The sequence below is a fragment of the Loxodonta africana genome, chromosome 4 (assembly GCF_030014295.1).
Source record: "Loxodonta africana isolate mLoxAfr1 chromosome 4, mLoxAfr1.hap2, whole genome shotgun sequence".
NCBI lineage: Eukaryota > Metazoa > Chordata > Mammalia > Proboscidea > Elephantidae > Loxodonta > Loxodonta africana.
In genome coordinates, this window is record NC_087345.1 from 66,982,910 (window position 1) to 66,999,088 (window position 16,179).

At 39.5% G+C, this 16,179-nt stretch overlaps 1 protein-coding gene across 1 annotated transcript; it reads right to left on the reverse strand.

The window, feature by feature from the left end:
- Positions 1-9,487: 9,487 nt before the first annotated feature.
- On the reverse strand, positions 9,488-15,093 carry LOC135231190 (lysozyme C, spleen isozyme-like). Its single transcript, XM_064283904.1, has 4 exons — positions 14,921-15,093; positions 12,701-12,865; positions 11,038-11,116; positions 9,488-10,489 (listed from the first exon to the last, which is right to left on the reverse strand). The coding sequence occupies exons 1-4, from the start codon at positions 15,054-15,056 to the stop codon at positions 10,423-10,425; spliced, it is 447 nt and encodes a 148-aa protein (XP_064139974.1). The 5' UTR covers positions 15,057-15,093; the 3' UTR covers positions 9,488-10,422.
- Between the last annotated feature and the right edge of the window lie 1,086 nt (positions 15,094-16,179).

Genomic DNA, 16,179 nt, shown 5'->3' on the forward strand with positions numbered 1-16,179 from the left:
GAGTGGTGACCAAAACGCTGCCCAAATACCAAAGGCAGTTTGTGTGAGGATGTTAGGTAGAACAAAGGCAAACAGTTTTCATTTTAATACTTAAATCAGTATTAGAAAGCACATACGACAAATAGTAAATAAAACACCAAATTTAAAAATCTTAATGCTTAAGGTATTTTTTAAATCGAAATGATTTCAATAAAAATGTTAAAATAATATTATAGGTGGACTGAGATATGGCAAAAAAAGGTAAACTGGCCCTTAGACTGAAGCTTGGTAAACACTGGCCAATGGCATGCTTGCTTACATTCTGTGCTCAGTTCTGGGATGTACATTCAATATGTTTCTCATCACTTTGAACAAGCATAAATGCAGTGTTTGGGGATTATGATGGAAATGAAAAGATAAGAAATTTAAACTGAAAATACAAAATTTTCTACTTGAATCTGGGATAAGTTTATCTGAAGGACAAAGAACAAGTTTTACCAGACATGAAATAGGTTCTGCCCATGTAATCAACAATATGAAATGTGGCAAAATAGTGTACAAAATAGAAAACCTTTTCATTGTGGGTGGATATTCAACAAGTAAATCTAATATCTATTAGCCTAAAGTTAGTTCAGAAGAAGGCAAATTGTTTGTATAAGAACTCAAATAAGCATAGTATGTGCTATTGATGAAACTTTTGGGGCAACCATAGATGGGACCTCCTGTTCTAGGTCTGACTGAAGTACAAGGAGTGCTGATGGGACAGTGTGTGCGTAACCTTCCATAGCTGCTATGCTATTGCTAAGAATTTGAGGTTTGTAAATGGTAAACAGGGCTCGCCAGCCTACAGGTTTTCTACCTGGTTGAAATTTACCTAACCTGGAAAAATATACCTGAAAGAGCACACAACAATGAGGAAGGAGGAGAAATCAATCTGTAATTTTCAAGCTTTCCACGACTAACTCACACCCATTTTTGCTGGAAAAGCATTTGGGGACTGCAGGGTTAAACTCAAGTCATTTTGGACTTAAACTTACAAACTTTTAGAACCTAACATGATTATAAGCAGAGAAAATTACATCACATCTCCCTCAAAAATCAATGTTTTAACCCTCTGTTCTGCAGTAGTTCCCTGTAAGTTCAAAACCTTCCCATAACTGCATTTATTTATAAAGTGTCTAATAATAAGAGATTTTACGTGCATCTTTTCCCCATTCCACTAAATTTCACCAGTGTTTTAAATTTCAGAATTCCTACTTTACATTTGCTATTACAACACTTCATAAGATAGCTGTATATATAAAAATGTGACATAGGTAAGGACTCTTAAAAAAAAAAACAATTGCAGATTATCTAGATTGGTGCAATGATGTGTGATTTCTTTTTAAAGAATTTTCCTTTCACAATAATAAAAATCAGAATCAGTTGGTTCCGCCTTAAAAATTAGTTAACATACCAGGGTCTGTGGGGAAGTGGAAGCAAAGTAAGTAAGTGTTGCATGCTAGGCTATATCCTAACGTTCACTAAAAATAGCAGAAGTTAACATTTACTCAATGTTCCTTATGTACCAGGCACCCTGTCAGGATAACACGCCTTGATTAATATCCTGGCTGTAGCTTTGTAAACACCATAAACTCGGGCAAGTTTCCAACTTTTCTACCCCCTCGGTTTTGGCACTTGTAAATACCGCTGGTGACAGTGACTTTACACTGTTGTGGTGAGGATTAAATGAGAGCATCGGGGAGTGTTTAGCCTCTGTTGGGCACAGAGTAAGCGCTTATCGGGTATTTGCTGCTACTGTTATTATCCTCACAGCCAGGCGGCGGCATCCCCGTTTGCGGATGACCTGGGCTGGAGCCGGTGAGCACCAAGCCAAGATTCCCCAGCCCGCTAAATGGCCTGTTACCTCTGCCACTACCTCCAGGTCATCGGTGATTACGTTTGCTTTTGGCGCGGAAGGGGGCTGTAGTGACGCGGTGACGTCAGCCTCTGACTCCCCGCCCGCCCTCAAGCCGCGATTCAAACCCGAGGAGAGAAGGCGCGAAAGAGAAACAAACCGGCCCACGCTGCGCCGCACCACGCTGGGAGGGGCCAGGCCGTGACAGCCACCGCCGGAGGGAGCCGCGTGCCGGCACTGACCATCACTCTCCGGCCGGTGTCAGGCCCAAATCCGGCCATTCTCTTGAACATATTGTCCCAGGGGAGAAGCCGCCACCGCCGCTGCCGCCAGGGAAAGAGACCGGGGCCGGCGGGGTCGCCGCTCCCCTCAGAGGACCCGCTCCTCCCGCGCGGGCCCAGGCGGAGGGTTTGTAGTGGAGGGAAGGCGTGGCATCTGTGCTCACGGCACCGAGTGTAACCGCCAAGTCTTCTTGGCGGCCTTTGTCCCTGAAGCCCATTCAGTTACGCGCCGGAGAAGATCGGGAAGGATGGAGGGGCGACGGCGACGCCCTGCGCAGGCGCGGCGGGATCGCTCGCGCTGCGCGCACGGGACTCGCAGATGCCCTGGTGCAGGGCGGTCTAGGTGGCTGGCACTTGAGGATCCTGAATAATCCTGTCACCTGCCTAGACGACTTAGCTATGTGATGACCGCGAAATTGCCGTTTGGAGGGAATACCTTGTCATCGACCAAGTGTTTCCTCGATGATGAAGTCAAATTCATGAAATCTTGCTGACACAAACCTTTCCCCACAGCTTTTCGTTGTTCTCATCCAGACCTCCACCCCTGACCCCTCTGATTTCTTCCTGTCAGCTCCCTTTTTCCTTTCGTGTCTTACTCCGTTTAAATTCCAAGTTCTATAACTTTTCACAATGCTTTCTTCCATTGCCCATTGCCCTTCTGTGGCACTATTGCAAACGTGAGTGCTGTACTAAATTTATGTTCTCCAGTTTAATTGAAGTCTTCCTTACTGGTCGTTGGTTCTCTCTTAATTTCTCTTCTGTAATTATTTTAAAAGGTCTGTAGTCTCAACCTCTGACACCAATTCCCTCATTGTTATCAGATGACTTTGCATCTTACTTCGCAAAGATGTTACCTGATGAGGGTCCCTTCTCTGGAGCAGTAGAGCCACTAAAACATACTCCAAGTCAGAAAGAGTGAGAAAGTTTATTAAGGAGAGGTATACATCACAGGGGACCCGGCAGCAACACAGGCTGTCTCTATGGAGTCCCAAAGAGCAGTTTTGCATTAGAGCTTGTATAGACTCTTACAAGGGTTACAAGTGTGTTTGTAGTCCCGTGCCAGACATTTCTTTATTAGGCTAAAGACATACATATCTGATACCTGGGCTCCAACTTTCCTGTGGAGGTTGTATGCCACAGGTAGTCTGGACAGAACAAAAGGTTATTTGCATCAGTTTTAAAACAAAGAACAAAGTCATTAACATTGTCAAAACAAGGTCATTAACAGAGGTATGTGAAGAAGGCAGGTAGAGGAAGATCAATTTATAGGTTTATCATGGCCTTAGTTATGTTATGCTCTGAGCTGCCCATTTTGAAAAGGACAAAACATGCTGGGTGGTATTGGGGTCACAAAGATAACAGACCCCATGCCTCCAGACTGAAACAGAATCTTTGGCTTGCCCAACAGCCACCCTCCTTTCCTTCTCTTCTGTTAAGAGGAAACCATTCTGTTTAAAAACAATCCCTTTATCTGTGTTCTTGGAACCCAGATGGCACAGAGATTAAAAGCTTGGCTGCTAAACAAGGGGTCGTCAGTTGAATCCACCAGCGGCTATTTGGAAATCCAAAGGGACAGTTCTACTCTTTTTTTTTCTTAGGAACAGTATAAATCGGAATTGACTTGATGTAATGGATTTATCTGTGTTCTTGACATCTTTTTTTTTTTTTTTTGCTTTCTCAAGAATTTTGCCCCATCAACCATCGCCACTCTGCCTCATATTTTCAACTTTTCCTTTTCTTTTGGCTTTTTCTCCCAAGAAGATTCAAACAAGCTTACATCTTTCCTATTTAAAGCTAACCAAGCAAACGTTTAATCCCACGTAGCTGTGTGTTGTCCTTCATGGTTGAGCTTAGAAAAGCTGTCAACATTTCCTGTTTCCATACCCTCTTCAATCCATCACTTCTGACCTTCACCCTCACTGAAACCAAAGATGTTGTCATCTGTATCAGTAAAGGCAATTTTATTTCCTTCGGTTGACCTCTTGGCAGTATCCACGGCCTCCTTTAGTGACACCAATTTCTTTTGGTTTTCCTCCTACTTCTGTGGCATCTCCTTGATTGTCAGGGTAATCACTCCTTCCACTATGTTCCCATAGTGCCTGAGGGATTGGAACATTTATCATGTTATATTTTAATTATTTATAAACTTCATGAGGGAAATAACTAATCCAAATGCGGAAATTATCGAACAATATCGTTAATATCAGAGGCAAGTAAAATTTTTCGGAAGATCATTCAAAAGCGGCTGGAGCTGTGTATAAGCAGGGAACTGCCAGAAATTCAAGCCAGATTTAGAAAAGGACGTGGAACCAGAGATATCATAACTAATGTCAGATGGATGCTGCCTGAAAGCAGAGAACACCAGAAAGATGTTCACCTGTGTTTTATTGACTATGCAAAGGCATTCGATTGTGTACATCATAACAAATTATGGATAACATTGCAAAGAATGAGAATTCCAGAACACTTAATTGTGCTTATGAGGAACCTGTACATAGAGCAAGAGGCAGTTGTTTGAACAGAACAGCAGATACTTCGTGGTTTAAAGTCAGGAAAGGTGTGTATCAGGGTTGTATCCTTTCCCCATAGCTATGCAATCTGTATGCTGAACATATCCAAGAAGCTGGACTATAACAGGAAGAATGGGGCATCAGGATTGGAGGAAGACTCGTTAACAACCTGCAACACGCAGATGACAAAGCCTTGCTTGCTGCAAGTGAAGAGGACTTGAAGCGCTTATTGATGAAGGTCAAAGACTACAGTATTCAGTGTGGATTACAGCTCAACATACAAAAAAACAAAAGAGCTCACAACTGGACCAATAAGCAACATCATGAGAAATGGAGAAAAAATTGAAGTTGTCAAGGATTTCATTTTACTTGGATCCACAGTCAACACCCAGGGAAGCAGCAGTCAAGAAATCAAAAGAGACATTGCATTGGGCAAATCTGCTGTAAAACAATTCTTTAAAGTGTTAAAAAGCAAAGGTGTCACCTTGAAGACTAAGGTGCTGCTGACCCAAGCCATGGTTTTTAGGATCACCTCATATGCATGCGAAAGCTGAATGATGAATAAGGAAGACCAAAGAGGAACTGATGCCTTTTAATTGTGGTGTGGCAAAGAATATTGAATATACCGTGGACTGCCAAAAGAAATGAACAAATCTGTCCTGGAAGAAGTACAACAAAAATACTTTGTTACCCTAAGTATTTTTAAGGTAAAATAAAATTTAATGAAATTAAACTAATACATATAACACATTTGGATCTTTTCGGAAACACACATCTTTAGCTTCTTTCCCAAAGTCCTCTAAAGCACGAAAAGGAGTTTTATAAAAGGCATCATACTATTAAGATGGGGTAAATGGGAAAAAAAAGCTGCAACAAAAATTTGAAATCTGGTACGCAAATAGGAAGCAGTAAAGCAGAGACCTGAGAACTGAGCAGACAGAGCTAATAACCAAATCAATTTACACTGCAGTATCTTCCCCCTCTCCAGCCCAAGAGCCATACAGCCAAGCAATTGCCCCTTATCTACTCCAAAGTGAAAAACAGAGTCTATACTCTGAGGAACACCAGGGTTGAGGTAGGATATTTTCCAGATAACAGGTAGATTAACCAAAATGTGCCTACAAGCTGCTGAAACCCTCACTCAGCTCTTTAAAATGCTGGCAATCAGGCCTTTGTTTTCTAGTAGGGTATAGATAGGGAGAGGCTTCTCTGGGAAATCTGACCAGCCTAAGAGGAGAGATCTAAGGATCTCCAGTGAAACTGACCCAACCCAGCTTTATCATTCTATGGTGAAGTAAACACATACTGTTGAAATCCAGTTAGGCAGTGGGAACTTCTAATTAACATTTAGCAGCCCACTCCTATATTTAAGTAAGTGACCAAGGATTACCAGACTTCTGAGGAAAGCCTCCAAAATTAAAGAGATAATCCAGCAAGAAATGAATAGAAATGGCAAATTGGAGGAAATAGAGGAGAAAACTAAAATAACAGAAATCAAAACTATTATCACTACTTGCATAAAATGTCGCAAATATGACACAAAAACAGGGAAAAAAGAATATCCAGGAAACAAAAAAGAGCTGTTAGAAATTAAAAATATGGTAGCAGAAATGAAAAACTTGCAAAAAATATTAGAAGCTTAAATTGAAGAAATCTCCCAGATACTACAACAAAAGACAAAGAGGTGGAAAATAGGACAGGAAAGAGAAGAACATCAGAGGATCAATCGAGGAGTTCCCAAAAGATGGAACAAAGAAAATGGAAGGAAGCAAATTATCAATAAATGATTCAAGAAAGTTTCCAAAACTAGAGTATATGCTTCCAAACTGAAAGATCCCACCAAGTATCAGTAAAAGATGAAAGATGAAAACAGACCTACATCAAGACACATCATTATGAACTTTCAGAATGTGGGGATAAAGGGAAGATTTCAGAAACTTCTGGGTCATAAAGATTCAGGAATCGTAATAGCTTCGGACTGCTTAATAAGAAGAGCAACACTGGAATCTAGGGAGCAATGAGGTACTAAGTTGGCTAAATTGATAGGCAACTTTTATCAGTCAAGTGTGTGATTAGAATAAAGACAATTTCAGACATGCTAAGACTCAAAAACAAAAAAAACCTCTCATGCACCCTTCCTCCGAAAGGCCTGGAGATGGAATCCACCAAAATGAGGGAATAAGCCAAAAAGGAGGAAATCAGGAAATACAGGAAGCACAATAAATATCAAACACGGAGAGAGAAGAAGAGAATCTCAAGATAACGCTGAGAGAAAGATCCTAGGATGACAGCTAGTGGGCATACACAGCAAACAGTCTAGATCAGATATGGCGAGAAATCTTTGGGTGATACTGCTTCAGGAAGACAAAATTGATAAAATTCCAGCTGTATCTGAAGAATTGAGAGGAGACTTAAATGTAAGACTTAGAGTTAGGCAGTTGAGTGAATGACATACACTGAAAGCTAGGCAAAATTTAAAATCATGGAGCTATTAACCATGGGGAAAACAACATCTTGTTTAAGAAAAGAAAGGAACTGTATTTACAGCTATGTATCTGCCAGGTCGTCCTTGGAAACTCTACTGGACAGTTCTCCTCTGTTCTGTAGGGTTGCTATGAGTCGGAATCGACTCAACAGCAGTGGGTTTGGTTTCAGTGGATTTGAAGCCCTGAGTATTGAGCTAACAACAACAACAAAAATTATGTAATTGCATTGGAAGGATGGGCTTTGGGGAACAGTGTGTGTGGTGGGGATGGGAAGGGTGGCTAGAGCTTAATTCTTAATATCCATAGTGGGAAGTCAGTGTCCTAAAACGGAAAAATCAAGAAGGAGCAATATAATCCTAATGTTTAAAGTCATGGAGGTAAATATAAGAAGAGCTAAATAGAAATAAGCTAAAAGAGGAGAAGGTGGTTCCATGTGAAGAGGGAGAAGCTTTGTAGAGCTATTTGAGTCTATAAACATTGAGGATTTATAATGTGATTAAAAATAAAAATGAAAAGCAATTTTAAAAGATAATTTGTACGATAGACATCCATTAAAATCATTTTTGAAAAATATCTTTCCTATTAATGACTGCAGCTTCAAGTGATTCCAATTTTTAGTAATTGCCTTGAGCAACTTATAAAAAATATTTTTAAATGATTCCACTAAATTGAAGCCTAGGAAAACATGCTCAGAGCTTAGTTATAATTAGTGCACATGGAGAGCTCACTCACTGCCTAGAATACCACTCTGAATTTCCAATAGCGTCCTGGGGTGAAACTAAGCAACACAGAAAGTGAGTTTCTTTTGACAATGATCAGACACTCATACTGATTTTTATTCTCAGAATAAGAGTAGAAATTTGGTTTGGGATTTTGATCATATAAAAACAACAGATATTTTCAAAAACAATAAAATCTCCAAGAAACGTTGCTTTCCATTTTCAGCCAACTTCTGCTATTTCCTCAGTCAGCCTGGCTCTTCTTGGATATGTCTCACCTCTGTTTCTTAAGTGTCACTCTTCAAGTCTCTATCCCCTACCTGCAAGGATGGTGAGACTATGTCTCACATACTTTGGACATGTTATCAGAAGATCAGTCCCTGGAGAAGGACATCGTGCTTGGTATAGCTGAGGGTCATCGAAAAAGAGGGAGACCCTCAACGAGATGGACTCACACAGTGGCTACAACAATGGGCTCAAGCATAAAAACGATTGTGAGGTTGGTGCAGGAGCAGGCCGTGTTTCCTTCGGTTGTAGATAGGGTCACTATGAGTCAAAAACGACTGCCGGGACCGAACAGCAACAACAACCCTACCTTGACCCATACGTCGTACACCTCAGAGAATCCTGTGTCAGCTTCCTGAGTTTACTCACATCAAGATAGGCCCAGAGCCTGAAGCTGCACCTGTGTTGGTGCCCTCTGCTGCCCACCCCCAATGGATGCTGTATGCACTACATTCACCTAGACTTGAGGCTGATTCTTGGAATACCAGAAGCTGTTGGAATGAAATGAAGTGGGCTTAAAACTACGAAAAGCTTTGCAAGGATCAACATGGAGAAACATACTAAAGAATGTACAACAGATTCATTCTATCAGCCAGTGTTTATTGATAATGTTCCTTATTCAAATCACTATTCTAAGTGTTTGGGATATGTTGTCAGCTGCTGCTGAGTCAGCCCCGACTCATGGCAACCCCATATATTGCAAAGTAGAACTGCTCCATGGAGTATTCTTGGCTGTAATCTTTATGAAAGCAGTAAACTAGGTTTTTCTTCAGTGGAGCCACTGACTGGCGGAAGGCAAAGTGCTTGTGCTACCCAGGCGCGAGTGAACAGAAGGGTAAAGAAGTTCTGCCCTCCTCCCTATGAGGAGAGTGGTTCAGCATGGTGTGTCAGAGCAGTAAGGAGGGGTCCAGGCGTGTGTGGGTGGCAGCCCCATGAGAGGTATCAGAGCCTGAGTGGGGTGAAGAAGACTGCTATTCTCTCAGCGTAATAAGAGGCGAGTGGGGGGCTCGGCAAAGTGGAGGACTGGGAGGAGGATACTGGGGCTTTGGAGAGAGAGGAGAAGCAGTAAAATAGTTATTTTAGAGTGGGGACAGCAATAGGGAAGGACTGCAGAGAAATAACTAAGATGGCCAGACAAGTTTGAGTGTTCATTTGAGATTTGTAGTGATGAATTTAAAGTGAGAACTATCAGCATGCTTGTGTATTTTTCTGCAGCAATATCCAGCTGTTTGGGTGCAAGTGAGGATACAGGACATATATTAAGAGTGCTAAATCATTTTTTTCAAAATTTTTTTTCTTCAAAGACTCTAGTCTTAAATAAACAAAGGTGTGAGTTGCAAAGCCTTTAATAAACATGTTTACATTTTTTTTTACACTGTGCATAATTTCATAGCTGTTGTTCATTAGCATTTCAATACTTGCAAACACATCTGCCTTCTGGATTTAGTTTTCATGCATGAATCTACATTAATAAAATTAAAGAATAGCAACAGCTTATCTAATCTTTCCTTATCTTTCCTTCATGATGAGCAAGATGCATGTGACAGTTTTTAATTAACTTTTTTTTTGTGTGTGCTTTAAGTGCAAGTTTACAGCTCAAGATAGGACACGTTTTTAAAGGACTAAAATAGATTGAAATTGTGAGTCTATTTGTAAAGCTGCATAAAAGCAATATTTTTCAGAAAAAATTTCAACCAAAGGTCACACACTTCATGAAAACAAAATTATTCATTCAGGAAATCTCTACTTTAGCCATTTGGCATTCTGTACCTTTTTAAATTTGAGATTGCCCAACAAAGAGTGGCTGTCTCATTTGGAGATGACTGAACAGTTGGAGGCATTGTATGCCTACACAGTTGGGATTGTGCCTGAGATCAGTTTATTTTGAGAGAGTGTTCTATTACATTTTTTATCTAATATTGTGGACTAACTATATTACCCAGTTTAAGTCTGGGTTATTTCTTTGATTATGAACTGAATATATCAGAGATGTATTTGTGAACCAAGACTTTAGATTCATTTCTATCAGCATTGGTTCTTTTATGCAAACTAAAAAATGTTGTAGGTGTAATATCAAGAAGTACACACATTATTAACGACTAAGCCTTAGGAAAAAGGCGGTATTTTGCTCCTGCTCGGTTTAGTTTCTGTAAAAAAAATTTCCTTGTTTGAATGGGAAAGAAAAGTAGTGTGACCTTTCACTTATTTACTACTCCCTTAATATGAGAAAGAGGAAAAGCGAACTGAAGAACGAAAACTCCACAGTTAAACCCCACAGCCTTGAACGTACTGAGTGAGATCGTGGTTCTGACAATGTTTTCTCCACGCCACCCTGTAGAGAAAGGTCAAACAAACCATAAAAAGGTTAAAGTATGTTCATTCTATATACATACTTCAAATCTTCTGGGGAACAAAGTATTTTACCAATAAATAAACTATATGCTATAGAGTCAGGTATTATTTAATAAATGGAGATATACAAAGCACTCCACTCCTCCTCAAAACCCCACTAAAGCATCAGAATGCTGAATACAAACACTGAGTTACGTGCCTTCCACATCAGCAACTACAAAGTGCGTTACATGTTTCCTTGTTCTAAAAATAATTTCAAGATATTACAAGCATAGACAGTGTGGAGAATCTTAGAAACTCTTTAAAAAAAAAAAAAAATCCTAAAATAAATTGATGAACCAGAGAGTAAAAGTCTGAATTAGTTAAGGTAGACTGTTTCCTCAAGAACTGAGGAAATACAATGTTCAGCATAAATCTAAAGACACAACTTTTAGTTCTTGGTAGCATACTCTGGCCTTTGAAACCTGCTCTCCACACAAATCAATACCAGCGTAAAATAGTTTACCCCTTTAATGACTGAAAACATACCATGCTTTAATGCCTTGTGGATCACTGACGACTCTCTTTGCACAAGCTATAGCTTGAGTGATATCATCTTGCAGCAAAGCTGAAAAAGAGGCAGTAAGGAATGAAAACAGCTTTTATACAAATCTCATTGTAAGTTTAGGTTTAGTCAGCTTTACTAAGCTGAGGAAGGAATACTAGGAAGTCATTTTACAAGAGTCCACATATCTGTGAATAGGAGGAAAATTTTCCAACAAAGCATTTTGTTTACCATTTACCAAGTTGTTCGGAGTTCTGAAATTCTTACTATGGAAACCTTGGTGGCGTAATGGTTAAGAGCTATGGCTGCTAACCAAATGGTCGGCAGTTCAATCCACCAGGCATTCCTTAGAAACCATATAGGGGCACTATAGTCCTACAGGGTCACTATGAGTCGGAATCAACTTGATGGCAGTGGGTTTGGTTTTAGCTTTTTTATGATCTTAGGTCCTGTTTGTACTTGCTGTTGTCGTTACTTGCCATCTAGTTGATTCCGACTCCCAGGGACCCTATGTACAACAGAATGAAACACTGCCTGGTCCTGCACCATCCTCAAAATCGTTGTTATATTTGAGCCCATTGTTATAGCCACTGTATCAATTCATCTCCTGGAGGACCTTCCTCTTTTCCACTGCCCTTACACTTTACCAAGCATGATGTACTTCTCCAGGGACTGGTCCCTCCTGACAACACGTCCAAAGTAAGTGAGACTAAGTCTTGCCAGTTTGCTTCTAATGAGCAATCTGGCTGTATTTCTTTCAAATACAGGTGGTGGTGTTTCCAATAGGCAATGTTAAAAAAAAAAAAAAAAAAAAGCTTTTTTAGTAATATTTTTACTTAGCAATTCCACTTCTAGGAAATGAGCCCAAAGATGAATGTACAAGGCTTTTCATAGTAATTTACAAACAGGAAAAGTGGAAACAGCTTAAGTGTTTCAAATAGGAGTTGAATCAATAAATTGTGCAATATTTGTGTAAGAGAATTCTATACATCCCTTAAAAATGATAATAAAGTTTTGTGTTTGTTGTCATGGAAATAATTTTAAACAATAAAGAGTCGTAAAGCTGTATAAAAAAATACAATTTCATTTTTGTAAAACATACATTGCTTACATGTTTGTATGTGGGTAAATGTGCATGAGATATAGCTTTACATTTGTATACATGATTGATAGCTAGTCTTGAAAAGTATACATCAAAAAGTTAACAATGGTTATAAATTCGAGTAGTAAAATAATGGGCGATTTTGTTTCTTAGTATTTTCTAAGTTTTATTCAATGACCACAGAAGATTATATAATACAAAATATTTTTTAAAGTTACATTAACTGGATTTTAAAAGAATATTCTAAGACTAATCTTTATTAGGGATTTAACATTTCAAAATTTAATATTAATTTTGTAATAACTTATTTCGTGCACAAAAGTTTCCATACATTATTTTTATGTTTATATGAGCTCAAACACAATATTTGCTTCACCCCAAATAAACAAATCCACAAAATAACTTATTAGGAGTATCTAGAATTTGAGATGGAGTTCTTATAGGTCTGTGAGGAACCTTTCAAGGCTTTTTTTACTTGTATTGCATCTCTAACAAGTATAACCAGATGGGTCCTGTGCCATCCCTTATGTATTATCTTGTCTTACCTTTGCAAGATATGCCACAGGCATTAACTGCTCTTGGGGTTTTGCCATCATTACACCAGTAGCGGCTATTGATCTGAAAAATCCCATAATCAGTGCTTTTGTCTGGAGGATTATAGTTTGTGGCTCGGGTGTTGTAATTACTCTCATGTTTGGCCAAACACACCCCTGAAAAGTAACAAACAAGCAATGCCAAATCACTTATATTTTAAGTATAAAGATATATTCGACTTGCAAATATTTTAACATTTTAGTGTTAAAGGGCTCCTAAGAAAGTCCTTTTTACAATGCAAATAATTTTGTAATATTAATGAAACAATATACTTTTAAAAGTATATATAAGATAATATGCTTTTACCCTTCCCCTATTCCTCAGGCAACATTCAGCCTGGAATGTTGAGTGGATTTTTTTCATTCATACGAGATACATAAAGCAATAAACCATTTGCCTTCCAGTCGACTGCAATTCATGGTGCTCCCACGTGTATCAGAGTAGAACTGTGCTCTGTAGGGTTTTCAATGGCCGATTTTTCCAGAAGTAGATAGCCAGGCCTTTTTTCCAAGGCACCTCTGAGTGCACTCAAACCTCTAACCTTTGGATTCGCAGCTGAGTGCATTAATCCCTCGCACCACCCAGGAATTTCCAGACTGATGGACAAATGCTTTTGATTAGAGAAAATAACGATATTCTGACAGACAAAGATTTTCTTAAAATCTTTAACGGTGCATTTGAATATAAAGGCAGACTCTGCAAGGCAAGAGCTATAGAATAGAAAGGAATATTTTATCCATCAAATCATTCATTTACTTATTTATTAAAAAATAGTTACTGCTGGGAAATTCTTGAATTCAATCTGAAAAGTACAGTACTGATGTTGGCAAATATGGACTAATATACAAAGCAACTTTTTACTCAGGGCAAATCTTGAACTGTGTGGAAGAAAATGAAAAATAATTAATCAACCATGTGAGTAAGAATGAAAAAAGTTATTTAATGCTGAGTTTCAGGGATTCTTATGTAGCACAGTTACTGAGGAGAAATAGCTTCCTACTGCCGCTGTATTAGGGGTTGAACATCTTTTTAGTGTTAATGTTAAAAATCCCACGTTGTGACAGAAGAATCTTTAAAACTATACTGCATCACTCTAGGCTCTCCGGAGTCACGAAAGGAGGAATTGGCAGAGATTTCCCAGATCCTCAAATGTATCTTTTAGTCAGCCTACTTGCGCCATTGAGTCAGAGGTAACTGGCAAACCCAGTGGAACTGGAAGAGCACAAACAGGTTCTATTGTACTTAAAATGGTAGGAATTTTGCCCTCTCTTGGTGGGCAGTTCGAATCCACTAGGTGCTCCTTGGAAACCATAAGGGGCAGTTCTACTCTGTCCTATAGGGTTGCTATGAGTAGAATCGACTTGAAGGCAGCAGGGTTTTTTTGTTTTTTGGTTTTTTTTTTGCCCTTATGCCTGAATCTAGTATCTCTGATTTTAAAGGAACAAATTGGTGTTTTTAACCATTTTAAGGTTGCGAAGACCAATGAAATTTTAATATGTTCACTCTCTTGAGTCCCTTCTTTTTTCGTGTTATTGTTTCCCAGCAAATTTTTTACTTTTTATTGTGCTTTAAGTGAAAGTTTACAAATCAAGTCAGTCTCTTACACAAAAACTTATATATACCTTGCGACATACTTCCAGTTGCAGTCCCCCTGATGAAACAGCCCGCTCCCTCCTTCCACTCTCTCTTTGCATGCCCATTTCGCCAGCTTCTAACCCCCTCTACCCTCTCATCTCCCCTACAGAATGGAGATGCCAACATAGTCTCAAGTGTCCACCTGATCCAAGAAGCTCGCTCCTCACCAGCATCCCTCTCCATCCCATTGTCCAGTTCAATCCCTGTAGGAAGAGTTGGCTTTGGGAATGGTTCCTGTCCTGGGCCAACAGAAGGTCTGGGGGCCATAACCACTGGGGTCCTTCTAGTCTCAGTCAGACCACTAATTCTGGTCTTTTTAGGAGAATTTGGAGTCTACATCCAACTGCTCTCCTGCTCCCTTAGGGGTTCTCTGTTGTTCCCTGTCAAGGCAGTCATTGGTTGTAGCCAGGCTCCATCTAGTTCTTCTGTTCTCAGTCTGATATAGTCTCTGGTTTATGTGGCCCTTTCTGTCTCTTGAGCCCCTTCTTATTATCATCCTCCCTGGGTTATCTCTGTGGGAAGGAGAGCAGACTTACAGTTTGCCAGGCTGATTCCTCTGTAGCCATCCATTCCATGTTGTTTCAGAGTTCGGGCCAACTCACACCTTTTAAAGACCTTGCCATGGACAGTACCAGAAAGGAAGAGAAGCCCCAGAATAAGGAGAGCCCTCATGTTGACTGGGAAGTCAGAAGGCTCTGCTGACCAGGGTGAGCTGGTCCCAGTATTTAACATCTTGTAACTTCCTCCTTTTCCTAATGGTTTGGTGGCTCCACCCTTTGAACTATGCGGAAAGGAGGAACTGTTTATCCCGTGACATTAAAAGATTTTTTGTTTTTTATGTTTGAACATACAGATCCTGATGACCTAAGCATTACCTATAGGAAAATGATGAAAGAAGTTACATTGTTTAAACACCTGATTCAGGAAGAATTGAAAAGTTGCATTGTTTCCAAAATGGTAATGTCCTCCTTATTTTGAATCAGAGCAACTCCAAAGAAAAAAACAAAACAAACTATTGAATGTTCATTACACATAGCTCAAAGTGAGCCCTGATCTTTAATTAACATTTGTTTCCACGAAATAGTTTTGCGTACATTCGGTATTTCATATTCATCTTTTTCACTTAAAATTATCTTATATGCACTTTCCACAAATAGACATGAACACATGTGCCTGTCATTTTAGTTGTATATAGCTTGATATCCTGTTGCTCAGCCATTTCCCTAGACATTTTTTGTTAATGTTGTAAAGTTTTTACTATTATAAATCCAATTTTTAAAGTTATAAAGCGCTGTGAACAACTTTCCCAACTCCTTTTGTACAATGCCTTGCCTCCATTTCCATGTTAGAGCATTATGGGTTATTATGAACCACCGAGACCTGAAAAATCAAATACACCCACAGAGATATATTCAACTAAGTGCTACCTTTAAAATAATCCTCTCAGGATGTGTACATTTTTAAAAAATTGTACTTTAGATGAAGGTTTACAGAACTAGTTTCTCATTAAACAGTTAGTACAAAAACCCCAAAACCCGTTGCCATTGAGTCGATTCCAACTCATAGCGACCCTATAGGACAGAGTAGACTTGCCCCATATCGTTTCCAAGGGGCACCTGATGGATTCGAACTTCTGGCCTTTTGGGTTAGCAGCCACAGCTCTTAACCACTGTGCTACCAGGGTTTCCCAGTTAGAACAAGTATTGTTTTATGACATTGGTTAACAACCCCCTGACACGTCAATGCTCTCCCTTCTTGACCTTGGGTTCCCTACTACCAGCTTTCCTCTTCCCTC